The 18281-nt window shown below is 45.8% G+C and overlaps 1 protein-coding gene across 2 annotated transcripts in view; it reads right to left on the bottom strand.

Annotated features, from left to right (window-relative positions):
- The window catches only part of AGBL3 (AGBL carboxypeptidase 3), a 480467-nt gene that overhangs the window by 161353 nt on the left and 300833 nt on the right, over positions 1-18281 (bottom strand). For both annotated transcript variants that reach the window (XM_069227938.1, XM_069227936.1), the window contains exon 14: positions 12792-12857. In XM_069227938.1, coding sequence (XP_069084039.1) covers positions 12792-12857 — 66 coding nt within the window. The remainder of the gene's footprint in view (positions 1-12791; positions 12858-18281) is intronic.

The following is an 18281-nucleotide window of genomic DNA, read 5'->3' as shown; positions in this document are numbered from 1 at the left end:
TGGCCCCCACAGTGCTCCTCTAAACCCAGAGGTCTGCCCTCCGAAGCCACGGATACTTACCTGCAGGCAGGCCTGATTCCGAGTGCCCCGGTCTCCATAGGAGCCCATGTTAAATTTGCCTCAAATTTGACCTCTGCACCCGGCCAGCCCCATGTTGCTGGTGGTGGGTGTTTGGGGTTAATTTGAACCCCAACCTGTGGACTTCCTGACCCCCAGAGACTGGAACTGTAAGCCAAGTACTTACCTGTTAATTGTATTAACTTGTCTTCCCTCAGGAACTGTTTCTGAAAACTGCACTGTCAACTTTTAAAACATATAATTGACAATATTTAAAAAACTGTATAACTTATCTACTTAAAGTACTATTGATATATGTGCTGTTGATCACTATTGAAGTACTTATCTGTATCTTTAATTTTGTGGTTCTAGAAATAAATTAGGAAAATATATTTTTGCTATAAAAAAACATTGGTCTGGAGTTAAGTCATTGAGTGTGTGCTTCTTCTATTGTCTGTGTGTGTACAACAAATGCGTTGCACTACCCTCTGATAAGCCTAACTGCTCGACCACACTACCACAAAAGAGAGCATTCGCATTATCTACTTAGCCTCTGTTAAGCCTCAGAGGAACTCCTGGACTCTGTACATAATATATCTCATTTTGATACAGTACATACAGAGTCAGCTTCCTACAGCTTGGTCTGTAGGACTGGAGGAGTGTGAGCGTCAGATTTTCCGGCAATCATGCTGGCATATTGTTGGACCTGGCCCTTTGTTGCAGGGTTATCCCCAAACATTTTGCCTTCTTCCTCCTATTTTGCTGACCTTTTTTGATAGCTTTATGTGTCTGGGCACTTTCCCACTGCTAACCATTGCTAAAGTGTATACTCTCCCTGTCTAAATTGTATGGGTGATTGGTTTCTCCATCATTGGCATATCTCGTTTACTACTAAGTCCCTAGTATAGTGCACCAGGTGTCCCCAGGGCCTGTAAATCAAATGTTACTAGTGGGCCTCCAGCACTGATTATGACACCCACATGAGTAGCCCTGTAAACATTTCTCAGGCCTGACATTGCAGTATCTACGTGTGGAGTTTTTAACTGCCACTTCGACCTGGCAAGTGCACTCACTTGCCAGGCCCAAACCGTCCCTTTCACTACATGTAAGTCACCCCATAAGTAGGCCTAAGGCAGGCCAATGGGCAGGTTGCAGTGTATAGGACATGTACTGGTGAGTTTTACATGTCCTTGAAATATCTTTTAAGTGTAGTTTCCCATTGGGAGCAGAGAGAGATATTGAGTTTCGGGTCTCAACTCACAATTTAAAAATACAACTTTTGGTGAAGTTGGTTTTTGAATTGTAAGTTTGAAAATTACACTTTTAGTAAGTGTGCATTTTCTTGTTTAAGCATTCTGTGCCTCTGCCTGTCTGAGGAATACACGTCTGGGTCAGGATGACAGTCGGGCTGTTTGTGTGTTCACTCTAGACCAGAGGTCTTCAAACTGGGGGGCGGGCCCCCTTTGGGGGGCCTCAAGTGATCCCAGGGGGGGCGCCAAACTCTGGCCAAAAGAAATATTATGCAGATAACATGCAGAAGCATGTTATTGCAGTTTTAAAAAGATAACAGTACTGAACTGCAATGTTTAAATAGGTTTAGACCTATTTAAACATTGCCATCTTTCTAAAATAATTGTGAAAAATTCTGAGGGGGGGCCCAATGTTTTTTTTTTTCAACTGGGAGGGCGCAGCATTAAAAAGTTTGAAGACCACTGCTCTAGACAGTCACACAAAGGGAGCCGAGGTGTGCATATCCCGATGGCCCGTCACCAGGCTGATGGGTCTTCCTGAGCTAGAGTGGTGGGAGAAGCTGACAATAGAACCTGAATAGGGATGTGCCTGTCCTTAAACAAAGCAGTCTCCAACCCCCTGGAGTGTGTCTAGGGTCAGGGCAAGAAATGCAGGGTCTTGTATACTACAAAGACTTCTCTTTGAAGATTGCCTACTTCATAGACAGATATGGGTATAAGTACTGGACCTCTGACACCACAGTTGGAACACTTCTGGACTGAGAACATTCTGCCAGGAAGAAGAGCTGGATGCTGTAGGAGGAACTGCCACTCTCCCTGTTACTTTGTCGTGCTGGCCTGCTGCTTGCTGCTTCTCTCCGGGGAGTGAAAGGACTGGGCTTTGCTTTCTACATTCTGGTTTTCAAGGTGCTCCAAGGGCTTGAACTGAGTTTGCCTCCTGAAAAGAAGTCTCAAAGCCATCAAAGAATTCCATTGCCAGCGCCTGGGCTCTCTTGTTGAGAGTTGTGACATAGCAAGTGGTACCAAATCCAGGTCCTGGGCCCTTGGAAGTGAGCTTGGTGTAATCAAGAAGAAACTAAGCACATCGCCTCCAGAGAAACTTCAGAACCGGTGCTGCTGCCTGCACCAGATATGTGGTCCCACTGAGTACAAAGACCGTGACCTGAACCCAGGTCTGATGCTGCATAGTGCCTCCAAGGTCTTGTCACAGCGCGAGTCCCAAGTGCTGTATCACCAACGTCCGTGCCACCTGATTCCGACGCAGCATCTGTGGCCCTGTGGTGTGATCGCAACACCGCAAATTTGATGCCTCTCATCTTGACCTGCTGGATTCCTCAACCCCGCCTTTTGGTAAGAAAACGACACCTAGCCACCGACATTGCATCACCTCCCCTGCAACTGTAAGGAACTGATTCCTCACCTTCCCTGTCTAGCAGTAAGGAACTGACGCTGCTCCGGCTCCAGCAATACCTCACCTCCCCGGCTCCGTGCAATGTCTTTGTTTCCTCATTGTTTTCCACTGTACTGTACCTGGGGTCTGTGCGACTCCATGACCAGCCCGCACTACCTCACGAGTGGCGTCAGACTATTGGAAGGGACTCTGTCAAGACGCCATGATAGCCCCAGTTGGAGCTATTGTGTTTCTAAGAGCTATACTAAGATTTAATTTTTGAAAATGTGTATCTTTAATTGTGTATGTTGGATTTTTGTTATTTTGGACTTGTTTTACTCACGTAAATATTGGCTATTTTTCTAAACTGCTGTGGAGTACTTCTGCGGTGTTTTCACATTGTTAATGTGCATGTGTAGAAATACTTTACACAATGCCTCTGAGATAAGCCTGACTACTTGAGGCAAGCAACCAAGGGGTGAGTCAGGGTTATTAAAATTGACTTCCTTACCCTGACTAGAGTGAGGTACCCTACTTGAACAAGATGCAACCCACTGCCAAGTAGACACCCCATTTCTAACACATATCATGTTAATTATTAAATGCGAACCAGCGCATTAGGGGGCTTAAAGGCAAAACAAAAAGGAAAGGAGTGCGGATTGTGAGAGATACTTAAAACACAGTATTTTGCATAATATCCATGTTTTAAGACCTTCAAAACAGAAGTGTGTGTGTGTTTCTGTCTGAGTGAGTATTTAAAAATACCGAGTGAAATCTGACAGACACCTTACCATACCCGACTGAAAGCTCCTGTACCCAACTATTTACTAACTAATCCATTTATTAGAGGGGTGTAGTGCGAAGTCCAGCATGAACTTTCGTGTGCCACCTGTGAAGATGAATATTTGAGATTTGTCCCAATTCACATTTACAACTGTCAGAGCACCGATTTTATGAATTCTCTCATGATCATGTTAAGGCAGGTGCCGGGGTTCCTAACATAAAGGGTCATGTTATCCGCATATAAAGATGAGGACATAGTGGCTAATATACCTAAGTGTGTGTTCCAAATATGTTGGGGGACTTCGCTGCCTGCGGCTCCAGTGTTAGCAGAAGAAGGAGAGGTGAGATCAGGCAGCCCTGCCTCGCGCCTCGTGAGACAGCAAGAGGTGATGCAGTGACCCCATTTACCCAAACCTGGGACACCGGGGAAAAATACAATAAACTTATCCAATCCAGGAACAGCTGAGCATGCCCATTCTGCACAGTATGGTGAAAAGGTATGCCAATTCCAGGTAATCAAATGCCTTAAAGACATCCAGAAAGACAGCAAGAGTGTCAAGCAGGAATGGCTTTAGCACTGGGGGCGGCTGATGTGACAATCTTTTTTTAATACCCCTCAACCCCCATGACTGCCTCCTCAGTTTCCCTCACTGCCACCTTGCAACAGTGCCCATCATCTCTCCATAACCACTCTCTCCCATATATTTCATTTGTTTTAAAGCACAGCTAAAGGCTGGCCTTAATAATCCTCTCAGCTTTCCACATAGAATACAGATCTGTTCTTTGCAATAGGCATATTAACCCTCTATGCTACTTCATGGCGAGCCAAAACTGCTACTATACAACGCACAAGGAGCTCTGCAGCAGGTGCTTTAAAGTCGAAAATTATTGCTCAAGATAGCACTCCCTCTGAGGGTGGTGTCCCGGCTCTAGGTCCCAGTGTGGCCGCACCAGTCGCAACCCCCTAAAGCCGGCTTTGGGGTCAAGGTCCACATCTAAATCTTGCAGCAGTGCAAAGAGCGTGCGCAGACTATGAGTTGTTGACCAGCCTGAAATTAACCCAGACTTGTCTTGTCTCAACAGGTTAGGTAAAAAGAGTGTTAAACGATTGGCTATTCATTTGGCAAGGATTTGGGCATCACAGTTCTGAAATACACACTGGTTTTCCTGGCTTCAGAATGCGTGATATTGAAAGCCTCTCTCATTGATAGCGGGAGCATGTGCCACTTTCGGGCCTTTTCGTAGATGACCAGCAGATGTGATTTCTAGAAAGCAGCATAATACTTATAAAATGTCACTGGCAGCCCATCTGAGTCCGCCACCTTACCGGAAGGAAGCTCCCCGATAACCTCTCTAATTTCCTCAAAACTTAAGTGTTGTGCAATAAAAAAGGCAATGAGCATCCCCAAGCCAGCCCAGAGTAGTGTCATCTAAGTATTCCACAATTTGAGAGTGGGTGCAAGAGCTCATTGAAGTGTATCACATCTGATAGTATTGTGAAAAAAATATTCAGTGAATTAGCGGTAACCTGGTGGAGCATCCCTGTCACATCCTCCACTTTGCAAACTTTGTTTGCTGCCCAAGGGCATTTGATCATGTCAACTAGTGACTTGCAGGGCCCTCTTCCTCACCATAAGCACAAGTCTGCACACACAGTGGATTTGATACTCTTTCTCCATCACTCCATTAAATTTAGAGAGTTTGGCCCTGATCTGTTCGAGCACAGGACTGGGTAAGAGTCTGTTACAACTCCTTAAGCTTGCCCTCCAGGTAAGTCAGATGAGCCCGTAAGGACTTCAGGATTCCCCTTTGCTTGCCTACGCACCAACCCCAAATCGTTTCCTTGAAAGTGTCCCACACTGTACCAATGCTTTTCACAGTGCCATGACTGAGACTGAAGTATATTTGGATTTTAGTTTTCAGCAAAGACAATGTCACCCATGGCCTCCACACCAAATCACCAATGAGCTCTTGACATGGCCACGTACGGGACGATAAGGCGGAGGAAGTCTGGTGAGTAATCTGACAGATTGCGAGCCAAATGACAAACCAGGAACCCACATCCCGAGACACCAGCCAATATTCAAGCCGTGACCACATGATGTGCACAGCTGAGTAGAAGGTGCCCCCCCATGCTCACAGTTTTCCATGCCTTCAAGCAGACTGTAGTCACTCATAGTGGCACACAAGTGAGCAGCCACTTTAGATCCCCCTTTCCCTGCAGTGTGAGACCTATGCAGTCGTTCTCAGAGTATAGTTCAAATCTCAGTCCATATAAGAGATTGGGGCTCAATCCCTGAAACAGGCAAGCACTTTACCCCATAAATTGTTATAGAACTCAGAGTCATTGATGTTTGGCCCATAATAGTTCACAATAATGAGTTGGGCAGACCCCATCCTGCCCCACACTACAACATATCTGCCCTGTTCTTCTTGAAGAGAGACCAGCATTTGCAACTGTGTACCCTTCTTTATCATGATGGTAAAACCTCCAGCATTGGATAAATATGCTGAGCTAGTACAGGGCAAGGCCACATTTGTGACTGGCCCCTAAAGCAAATTGTGCCTCCTGTTGCAGGGCCACTTGTATATGATGCCTATCAAGATATGCAAAAACTTGTAGTATCTTGCAGGGACTGCAGGGGAAATACTTGTGACAGCATCATTTATGGTGGTTTGGGAATTTGTAGCAGGATATAATGGGTGTGATGTGACAACTTAGTGCGATTCCCAGGACACATGATGGCTAAAAAACTTGTGACGTGGTAACCTTATAGACCCCAAAGTCTTCCGCTATCATACTCCATGACAATACCCAAACATAACTTTAGAGCCCATGCTTTAACATGCTTTAGTTCTCACAATGAAGGATGCAAACCTTAGGTGATGCCATCAGAGACAGCCGTAGCCCCTCTAAGTGGGACCAAAGGGGTCAAAGATCTCTTGGGTAACACTGACTGCGCTTAACATTGTGCAAGCCTGCTGAGCCACCTGGGCTGGGACCAGAGCGGTGAAAGAGTACTGCAAAGCCAGAGGGTGCTATGGGACACAAGATGTGTCACCAGTTTGCAGAGCTCCATTGCAACAAAAGTAGAGGAGAGCTTTGCACTGAGTTGACAGCTAGTCTGAATCAATCTACCGGGTAGGCAATGTGCAGGGGTCTGGAGAGACCTGACGACTCTGATCCTTGTGAGCAACTATTTTAGGAACTCGCCTACCTGCTACAGTGACTGAAAGATCTAATGCTTACCCTGGTGGGTAACCTTTGGGCATATCAGGTATAGCACTGCATGTTGAATGTTTGTCCTGAGAAGGTGCTGCTTGATAGCAGCAAATTTACTCCTGGCTTCCTGTACATCAACAGTAAAGTCTGGGAACAGAGAGATGTAGCCATCAAACTTAAGGTTGCTATTCACCTGTGCCAGTCTCAGGGCTGTGTTTTAAAATTGAGGAAAAGTACAATAATGGGCCTCACCAAAGCCCCCAGGGGCATTCTAGTCCCCAGTGCTCTGTGTGCTCTCAGCCAACAACAACAGCATAAAGGCCTTTGAGATGAAGCCTGTTAGTAGTAGTTGCTCCACTTATTCCGCAAACTTTCCTGTATTGTCAGATTACGGGATGCGTGTAATGAAAATGTTAGTCTGGTGCGGCCTTGCCTCCAAGTCATCATTTTTTGCAGCGGTGACACCTAGCATATTCTCCATATTCAATAAAGATTCACCCTTAGCTGCCAGTTTTCTACTGCCATAAAAATTCTTTGTTCCATTGTTAACAGCCTGCTATCGTGCTTCTCCAGCTTCTGGACGATGGAGTCCACTCAAGAGTTAAAAGTGTCCATTTTAAAGTCTATTGATACTAGACTTTATATCTGCATCTTGGTCATCGGACATTAGTGCAGGGCCCTGAGAACAAGAGTGGCCATCACCAGCCGCTTTTGCCCTCGCCCGGCCTCAAACTGAGGTTCCTGCTGATGGCCATCTATTTTCCCATGGTTGGTGAATTGTCTGCAGGAAGGACTGTGCTGATGAAGCCATCACTCCTTTCACTGAAGAGTACACATACTCAGAATAACAGTGTCACCCAGGTGTACCCTGAGCGTGCAGTCGCCCGCCAGAGTTGCCTCCTTGCCACACCTGGCGTGTGATTATTGTGCAATCCAAGATGACCTCACCTTCTCAAAATTAGTGGCCTGGCAGTTATCGTCAGCAGACTGTGGGGCCAGGGGGTCCACCCCGAGATTTCAGTTCCTCTCAGCTCCCACAGAGATGATGGAGGGCAGCCTAACCCCCAGAGCATGCAGCCTAACCCCCAGAGCATGCTACCCCAAGGTGTGAGGGTAGGAGGGGCCATGAGCAGACCAGTTTATTCTTGAGGCTCCTAATCAGCCCAACGGGGACCCTGATCTTCAATGTATTCCAGTAGGTGTAGAACACCATGCAGCAATGGCCAAAAGGCCCTGAGCAGGTATCACAAAATCAGGCCTCAGGCTCAGCCCCTGCTACTACTTGTCAATGGGGCTAATAAGGTCTGTTTAGGCAAATGATCTATAGTCCTTTGGGGGAGTGGCTGGAGATCAGGGATTGCCACTTACCCCTCCTATGCAGCAAGATGAAGCTAGCTCTGATCAGCCAACGGGGTCAGTCACACCCAACATGTGGCATCACAGAATCAGCTCCTCCAAGGTCCCACCCAGCTGCAGGCCAGGGCCCAACAGGCATCACTACAAGAGGCAGCGGAGGCCCCAAAGTAAGGCCAGACGACTATCAGTATATCTCAACACCAGATGCCCACTCCAGCAACATAAGCAAATGGAAAACTCGAGTGTTAACAGTTTCTTACAGTGGACTCTAAAACACTTTGTTTAATAAGATCAGCTATATTAGGTAGAATTCCAGCTGCGCTTCAGGGCCCAAAGGGTACTCTGGGATAGAGGATAATTTCTTCATAGGATACATTTTAATTTTCACTGGACTAGTAGATAGGATACATCAAACATCATTTGCATGAGCAGACCATAGAGAAGGTTGAACTTGTTCAAGTAACTATGTTGAGATGTTGCACATAATTCTCAAATCTCTGACTGTCAGATTCATAGAACACAATTAAAAACTTGTTTACGTTTGGCTGCACAACATTAAAAAAAAAACTCTCTTGTAGGTGCTGAATGTAGTACAGTTCAATGTACACAACAAATGTCTACCCAACAAATATGCTGGAGAAATACGACTGAATAGAAAAGCCTGACTGTAGGCAATATGACAAAGATACGGAAACAGAATGAATACTGATATGTGAAACTCACTGGTTGGAGATGGAACTTGGAGTTTTTAAGGGCAGCCAGACACAGTATCAATGAGACAAGAAGCAGTAGTGCCATTAATTACATATTTTGTATATGGACCATTTTGGGCAACAGGGAGAAGTGAATTAATGGTACAGTCTACACCTTTTGAACTATTTTATTAATCAGCTGCCTGTTTTGGGGTAATTTGCATAAATTCAGAAGGATCAGGCAGGAAAATGATACCTGAGGTGAAATTATGGCTTTCTCTTTCCCCAAGACTCAACTGACCACAGTTGACTACGACCCACCTGGTAGGATTTGTTCACCTCTCCTGCTTCCATTACATCAACCTTCCAATCCCCCTTCTTGCCCATCTCCTTGTTCACCCTGCCTCTCTCCTTGACAACCCAGTTCAAAAACTCTGTACCCCTCCAATTTACAGTCTGTTGAAATGAATGGAATTTCAGTCCCATTAATTTGGATTTCTTTGTTCTTTTCTTCCATTCCTTACAACTCTTTTGTTCCTGTAGGGTTCCATTTGTGGTTTGCAACCCAAATCAATTCTGCTAAACTTTGAATTTGCCATTCAATACTGTGAGTATTTGACCCTGTATATTTTCCAATAGTGCCTGTACAAGGGCAGCACCTAAACTTCCTTGGCGAAGTCTTTGGTATGGACTATGCAGAAATATCTTTCAATACACATACTTTCATTTTGTGCAGAAATTATGCCACAGACTCGCCTACATTCTGCTTACAATTGGAAATCTTGGTCCAAGCCGTCTAGACGGGACACACATTCAGCAAACTTCACTGCTGTCACTAAAGCATGATCATCTGCAGCAGCTTGTAACAACCATCCACTCTTCTCTATCAATCAACCTCTCACTTTGGTAGGCACCACAAATCACAACAGCTGATTCATATCTTCCCAATTCAGCTTGCACTTTTCAAATAACACTTATAACAATAATTATTTTATCTCTTTACAGACTATAGCAGGATTCTCTGATATTTTGGAGAATATTTTTTAGTATTAAATAACTCAGAGGGGGGCAGGGGCTAGGGAACATGAACGTTTACTCTTCCTCTGGGGGTAGGATAAGCTCACTGAGGAAAGAGGGCATCAGGGTTGACAGGTTCCTAGTCACTGGCCTCACTAGAGGGTGAGGAACGTCTGCAATCATGATTATTTCAGTCAAGATCTTTGGCTATATGTCCCACTGTGCACCTCAAAACTATCCATGGTATTGGTAGTACTCTGGTCTCAGTCTGTGTGACCTCTTGAATGAGACAAACAAACACTCTCGAGCAGGAGTACTAGGCAGTGGAGGTAGTCTCTTATTGGGAGCACCGTGAGCCATCCTCTGGCACATGATAGATAGTAATATGCTTCGCTGAACCTGCTTGCACACTGTGCACTTGTGCCCATCCTGCTGGCAGTTCCAGCAGGTGCTGCCATGTGTTTAGTTGTGGCCAAAGGCATACCCCTGGTTTCTCTTATTAGCAAGGGAAAACTTGGAATATTCCACTATGTCCTCCTCTTTGTTCTCTTCTGCACTGAACAAATATTGTAAAACACACAGGGGGTCATTCTGACCCCAGCGGTCAAGGACCGCCGGGGCCAGGGTCGGCGGGAGCACCGCCAACAGGCTGGCGGTGCTCCGCAGGGCATTCTGACCGCGGCGGTATGGCCGCGGTCAGAACAGGAAAACCGGCGGTCTCCCGCCGGTTTTCCGCTGCCCTGCAGAATCCTCCATGGCGGCGCAGCTTGCTGCGCCGCCATGGGGATTCTGACACCCCATACCGCCATCCTGTTCCTGGCGGTTCGCCTGCCAGGAACAGGATGGCGGTATGGGGTGTCGTGGGGCCCCTGGGGGCCCCACAAAGAATTTCAGTGTCTGCCTAGCAGACACTGAAATTCGCGACGGGTGCAACTGCACCCGTCGCACCTTCCCACTCCGCCGGCTCCATTCGGAGCCGGCTTCCTCGTGGGAAGGGGTTTCCCGCTGGGCTGGCGGGCGGCCTTCTGGCGGTCGCCCGCCAGCCCAGCGGGAAACACAGAATCACCGCAGCGGTCTTTAGACCGCGGAGCGGTGTTCTGTCGGGGGAACTCTGGCGGGCGGCCTCCGCCGCCCGCCAGAGTTAGAATGACCCCCACTGTGTCTTTACTCCAGGGACTCCTTCTTCTACCTACTCGCCAAGTCTAAACCTGTTGTCTCCTACCCAGACGAACAAGCAAAACAACAGAAAAATAAGCATGAATAGACTTCACCTTTTAATCAGTGGGTTGGATGTTGGGCCATGCTCCACCTTTGGGGTCATTCTGTGGAGTTTGGTTCAGCTTCCCCCGCACCTCAGGCTTAACACAGGCAATTTCCTACCTAAGGAACCAAGGGCCAGAGGTACAAAGCATTTTTCCGGTTGCAAACAGGCCCATTTGCAGAAACGGTTAGTTTGCAACCAGAAGAATGCTTTTTCAGTTGTACGAAATGCAAATTTTGAACCATGTTACTGAATGGCAGTTTATAATTGGACTTTGGTATTTGGAAGGGGTGTGTATTGGGCGCCCCTTCAAATACTGAATCTGTATGGTATGTATTACTGTTTTGCAACCAAATTCTGGTCGCAAAAGAGTAGTACTTTACCATAATTTTAAAAGTGGTGTTAACCCATTCTTGAATAGGAAGGTGTCGCTTAAGGACCTCTTCCCCTTTGAAAATGTTGGAAAAGTATTTTTTAAGAGCAGGCAGCGGTCCCAGGGACCCCTAGCTACTCTTAAAAAATCAAACTTAAAAGTTTAATATGCATGAGGTAGGTCTATTTGCAACCCAACAGGAATCGCTAATGAAATTCAAAAGAGTTTTATGTTTTATCCATTTGCAGAAAACTGCTATTCCTCATTTTCATACATCTGGCCCTAAGTTCTGGAAAAGAAAACAGCAGCTCCAAGCCACTCACCTAAAGCCTAAAACATGATTATCATGTAAAAATAGCAAACAGCAGTACAGAGAGAGACAGAGCTTCACCCCTCCAAAGCATGTGCTCATATATTGCAAACTCCACCCCACATTTCCCACTTTCCTCAAATAAGCAACAGAAAAAAGGTCAGGTGAGAGAACCCGAAACCCAGACAGTGGGAGTAAGCAGGTGCTCAGTTTTCTCAAGAGAAGTGTGCAAAAAGACCTTGAATCTAGTATGCACGAAGGGAGCATCATCAGCTGGGCTACCTAAATTGGCTAGCAGGTCTCTGTGTGTGGCCATGATGGAAACAGGCTATGGGTGCATTGGTCTTTTCCTGGTCTGAGATACTGGAGGGGGGGATGTCATCAAGGATCACTGTTGAGAAATTAACTTACAGCTATTGCTCTGTAGTGTAGCAGTGAGAGGTTTCAGTGAGTGCACATTGGTAATGATAATGCCCCACTGCATATTTTACATTTTTCAATTAAAACGGGTGCTTTAGGGAGTGGCAGGGCAGGGCTGGGGTTTGGGTTTGAATGAGGTGGTACTCTGAGGGTTGCATTAAAAAAATATCATAAATGATTGGCCATTCATGAAAGCTGGGAAAACACTGGCTGACTATAAGATGAAAATGAATTACATTCATGCATTGTATATGTAAAGTCTCTGCGATTGAGTTTCTTACAACCCAACTATTAAGTGTAAGCAATGCAAAGAAGGCTGCTGAATATTAGGCTATCCTACTATGAACAATAGTATTTAGTGATTAGAATACAAATTAGTACAATCAATAGCTGAGATTCACTAAAAGTTCCAACAATAAAGAATGTCTTGATAGAAATGGCACCCAACAAACCTATTTTATGCCATTACTACACTTTAATCATGAGTGCTACATGATACTGTTAACTAAGAATGTTAATATGTAGCTTCATTATGCAATGCAAACATCACCTGATCATTTTGAGGCGCACAATTTCTGGACAACGCATACACTAGATATAAACCAGACCAGAAAAAGGAATGTTTTGCATAATCTGCTATTTTATTTTAAATTGCTTACATTCTTGGTTCCCAGGTCGTGGAGTGCCTTGTCACTGCTAGGTTTCTCGCTCGATGTTCTCCTATTCTGTGGAGAAAGAACAGAGGGCTCATGTTTAGAAAATCTGTTTCGGCCAAATGTGTGATAAAGCAAAGTACGACTCCAGAAAGAGTTAAGTAGATTTATTTCAGCAGCACAGCATCAGTGGACCAGTTGTCCTGGAAGCCAAAGGAAATGTGTCGCAGCACATTCCAAATTTTAAGCAGTTACCGGGGAGTAGTTTACCAGGGGTCTAAAGAGAAACAAACCAACAGTGAACCATAACACTATCTTAACTAATGAAAACTATATAACAAATATACAACAGACAGTAGATGAAAATATAACATCTTTCTCCTCAAGAAAAGGAAAAGGAAAAGAAAAATTACTATGATGGAAAATCTTTATACTTGTCAAGAGCACGTCTCATTCTGGTTACTCTAGATGCCACAGATTCACAAAGCACAGCTTTCTCCCTTGGTCCCAACACATTATAACACATTATCTTCAGCACACTGTTTCCTTGTAGCACTCTCTTCAAGCCATACCGACTTGTCAACTTTTGGCAACAAATTCTCCTCCTCTTTTTTCCTCATATCCAATTCACCAATCAATTGTTCTTTGCATGTTGATACACGTCTGATGTTCCACACTTTACCATCATGAGTAACCACACTATTGGTATTTACCTTTACGACTTTCTAGGCTTTGCTATAATTAGGTATACCTTTTGCCACAATCCTTGGTAGCCTAATTTTCACACAATCCCTCACTTGGAAACTTGCTTTCCTGACCTTCCACATGGCATTATACCATTCCTTCATCTTACTTTGCTCACTTTCCACTCCTGTGCCTACTAGGTCTACATCTGCTTTAGCACTTCTTTTTTCCCTATCTCTTTCTAAATCAAAATGGACACAAACTTGTCACATGATTTCTTCCTGTAAGCAGTCTGAAAGGACTAACATCACAAAAAGTATGGGGTGTCTGGGTACCCTTTCCTCACAAATATTTTTTGGGAGAAACGCAGTCATTACCCTAGTAATGATCTGCATAACAAACCTGACTTCTGGCCACTTTGAATGGTAGTCCACAAGCATTAAAGCCTCTTGGGGCAAGGAGTAAAATAGCCTAGAAATGGCAATGGCAACCTTCTGCCAAGGAAAATCTGGCCACTTTACAGGATTCAGAGGAGCAGGAACTACTTTAAGTGCCCACTCTCCTCTCAAGCACACATCACACTATCTGACCATTCTAACCCCCCTATCCAATCCTGGCCACCAAAAACCTGTCCTAATGAGTCTCTTCATTACGGACAAACCCAGATGTTGCTTATGGGCTAACTGAAGAATTCCTTGCTGCATTTTAGCTGGAGGGACACACTTGCCATCCTTGAACAGCAATTCTCCTCCTAGCTCCAGCTCATCAGATATGTCCCAAAATGCAACATTTCAGGGTTCAATTTCTCTTTCTTCTTCCACCCTTCTAAAATATACTCTATCACTTTTTTCCACAGCTCATCCTTGGTTCCACTCTCCATCCACAATCCTTCATTAATTCCTTCAAATTCCTTTTCCAGAACATCCTTAATTGTGGCAATCATGTCTAGTTCTTCTTTCACCTCGTTCTCGTGCTCCATACTTCATGGTAACCTGGACAGACAGTATGGTGTGACATTGTTTCTTCGTGGTACATTTTCTATTTTAAAACTGTACTCTTGCAATATTGACATCAGCCTCGCAATACAAGCCCCCCGGAGATAAGATAAGTACAGGAGGTTTGTGATTCGTTCTCAAAAGGAAATAATTGCCCCACACATAGTTGTAAAAGTGCTCAATCGTCCAAACACACCCTAGTAACTCTATATTACAGCATATCTCCTTTCAGTGTCATTCAGAGTCCTCAAATCAAATGCTACGGCCATTCTTCTTTTCCACATTTCTGGGATAACACACCACCCAAACCATAAATACTTGCATTCACCATAATTATACATTCCTTTCTCATACAAAAAGGTTTCAATGTAGGTGCTTCCAGTATGTCACTTTTGACTTGTTGAAATGCATGTTTCTGTTTGTCAGTCCAATTAAGAGGATTAAATCCTTAATAAATTTACTATAATATTCATACATTCCTGCAAAAGATAGTAATTTCTCCTTAGTGTGAGGTGCAGGTGCTTTCACAATAGCATCCACAAGAGATTTTTTGGTACCACCCCTTTACTAGGCAATGTATGTTCCAAATACTCCGCAGAACATCTGAAAAGTTTACATTTGGTTTCTTTTGAAGTCAACCCACATTTTTCCAATTTTTTACACACTTCTCTAAGGTGAACCAAAGGGTCCTAATGAATCGTGGACTATATGAGAATATTATCCTGGGAACATTTGAGAAAAGAATGCATGTCTTTAAATATGTGGTATATTGCTCTTTAAAAAACTGACACTGCTGAGGCCAGACTAAAAGGCAACCTCTTAAAGTGAAACAGCCCCAACGTCATAAGAAAAGCAGTATAGTGCTTGGAGTCTTCGGTCAGTTCTATCTGATAATACAAGGATCTTAAATGCAATGTGGAAAAGACCCTTTCTCCCTCTAGCACACATACAACTTCATTTATAATAGGGAGAGGATGACAATCTACTATATACTTTCATTCAATACCCTCAAATCAAAACAAAGTCTCAAAGTTTTGTCATTTTTTTCCCACCAAGACTAGGAGAGACACCCATTTTGAAGATTCAATTTCTTCTATGATTCCACATATCACACCATGTCAATCAACATCACTTTTAGTTCTTGCCTGACATTTATAGGAACATTTCTCAATTTCTGTTTTACTAGATTAGCCTCTTTTGCATTCTAATTTTGTGTGAATATTCTTTCAGTTTGCCTAACATATTGGTAAAAACTTTAGGAAACTGGCTACATATACTTTCCTCATCACATGTATCGGCTACCAGCAATATCTGCTCTTTGCTGCTTGGATTAAGAATTATATCCAACTTCCATTGTTCTTTCCAATCGAGTACATTCATGCCTCTTTCAGCAACATAAAGGGCCTGATTCTGACCCTGGCGGCCGGTGACCGCCAGGGTCACCGGCCACGGGAGCACCGCCGACAGACCGGCGGTGCTCCGAAGGGCATTCTGACCGCGGCGGTTCAGCCGCGGTCAGAAAGGGTAAACCGGCGGTCACCCGCCGGTTTACCGCTGCCCTTCTGAATCCTCCATGGCGGCATGGGGATTCAGACACCCCCTACCGCCATCCTGTTCATGGCGGGAAACCCGCCATGAACAGGATGGCGGTAGGGGGTGCCGCGGGGCCCCTGGGGGCCCCGCAAAGTATTTCAGTGTCTGCTATGCAGACACTGAAATACGCGACGGGTGCCACTGCACCCATCGCACCTTCCCACTATGCCGGCTCAATTCTGAGCCGGCGTCCTCGTGGGAAGGTTGATTTGCCCTGGGCTGGCGGGCGGCCTTTTGGCGGCCGCCCGCCAGCCCAGGGCAAATCTCTGAATCACTGCAGCGGTCTTTCGACCGCGGTGCGGTGTTCTGACGGGGTTACTTTGGCGGGCGGCCTCCGCCGCCCGCCAAAGTAAGAATGACCCCCAAAGTTTGATCTGGGCCATTCTCCTTTTGAACTCTAATTCACCTGACAGATATCCAATAATATCGATGGTAACCTGTTGGAAGGTGGGTCATTAGTTGTGTTTGCCTACACAAGTAATGGGTACGCACTCAACCATCATTGAGAACCAAACACCCTATTGGAGCACTTGACTCTCGTTGCAGAGTAGTCCAAGGCTTACTCAAGGGAGGTGGTGTGGGCTAGTAATCACCATTCATGATCACACAAAAATAACACTCCATAAATGATTGTCCAGTCTGTGCTTTTGATAAAGTAAAAGTACATTTATTACACACACACTACTGAATACTATGCAATGATTTATAAATATACACAAGTTGATGGAATTCCTTTTAGATGACATTGTGTATTCATTCTTGTCTACCCCGAAGGGAAATATAATCCAACAACCCACATGGCAAAACATTTACTTGAATTACAATGCAACATTTGACTGTAACTTGGAGTGAGAGCACCTAATTCTGGTAATAAAGTACTTCTACTTTGATCAGTGGTGGCTGTCAGTCTCATTACTCAAATAAGCAGGAACAAGAACATGTATAGGCATGGTGGAATGATTTGTGCTGTTATGATTACTCCCAGATTACTCTTGATTAATAGTGTGTTATACCATTTGCACCCTGCTGCGGGGGTCACCCGCCTCTGCCAAGACCTTTATGGGCAGCGCAATGGTGCTTCCAAGCTTTTCCTCGGCGCAGGGCCCCTCTTGGCAGTCTTCACGGGGGGGGGCGCATCAGAGCCCCTGATTTCATCTTCGGGCCAGGGCACTGCCCACAGCCGGTGGCCATCTTCATGAGGGATGCAACGGCATCCCCCGGCTTCTCTTCTTTGCAGGGCCCCAGGATGGGGTCCTGGGACCTTCCTTTGTTTTGTCCCCCCGCCGCAATGGTGAAGGGGCCCCAGAACCCATGCAGATTAAGCAAATCCAGGGAGCACCATCGTGCTGCCCGGCTTTGTTTTGGGGCGACAGCCCGCCCCTATTTTTGCAGGAAGTGCAATGGCGCTCATGGGCTTTGCTTTACCCGCATGGGGTCCAGGATGGGGTACGGGGTTCCTTCACCATTGCGGCGGGGTGGGGAGTGTGTGTGGGGGGTGCCTGATGGCAAGTCCCCCCACCCTTTCTCTCCAGGAAGCCAGTCTCCATGGGGCCCCGGGATAGGGTCCAGGGCCCCTTCTTCTGCAACAAGGGAATAGTGACGGCACTCCCCTACCTCTGCTACTTTTTGGGGGTGCCCCCCAGGCCCTTGCCCACACCAGGGGCACAGTCTGAAGCAGCAGAGGAGTCCCACGCACTTCACTGCTTGCTCATAAAAGGTCAAAGGATGCAGATGTTCCCATCTCGATATCTTGGGTTCCCAAGGGCCGTTTTGGACGATCTTAGTGTCATTTTGCTCCTGGTGGCGGGCCCTTAACAACAGGAGCACTTTCATAAGGCCTCCTGGTCTGGAAGGTTCCTGAATTGGAAGGGAGCCAGTTCCACTGACTCCCTGTGCCAGCCTTTCATCTGGGTGCCTTCCTTTTCTTCTGAGCTGCGTGCTCTCCTTGCACCAGCCCAGTCTTTCCCCCATCTGGTCCTCATTGGCGGTAAGGGGCCAGCTTACCTGGCCCTGGCATGCGCCTTGCTGGGTCTGAAGTCATTCAGGGGGCAGAGTCCCTGCCCCAGTGGGCAGTCAGGGGGTTTCTTCTTTCCCGCTGTCCCTGACGCTCGTCTTCAGCCCCAGTGTCCTGCAGTGAAGCACAGCCATGAGAAAGATCCTTCCCCTGTGGAATACCTTTTAAGTGGGGTCGGAAATGACTAACAGGCTTTCACATCTGGCCTAT

The sequence above is a fragment of the Pleurodeles waltl genome, chromosome 4_1 (assembly GCF_031143425.1).
Source record: "Pleurodeles waltl isolate 20211129_DDA chromosome 4_1, aPleWal1.hap1.20221129, whole genome shotgun sequence".
Classification (NCBI taxonomy): domain Eukaryota; kingdom Metazoa; phylum Chordata; class Amphibia; order Caudata; family Salamandridae; genus Pleurodeles; species Pleurodeles waltl.
The sequence above is the reverse complement of the archived record's forward strand: the minus strand, read 5'-3'. Positions and strand labels throughout refer to the sequence as shown.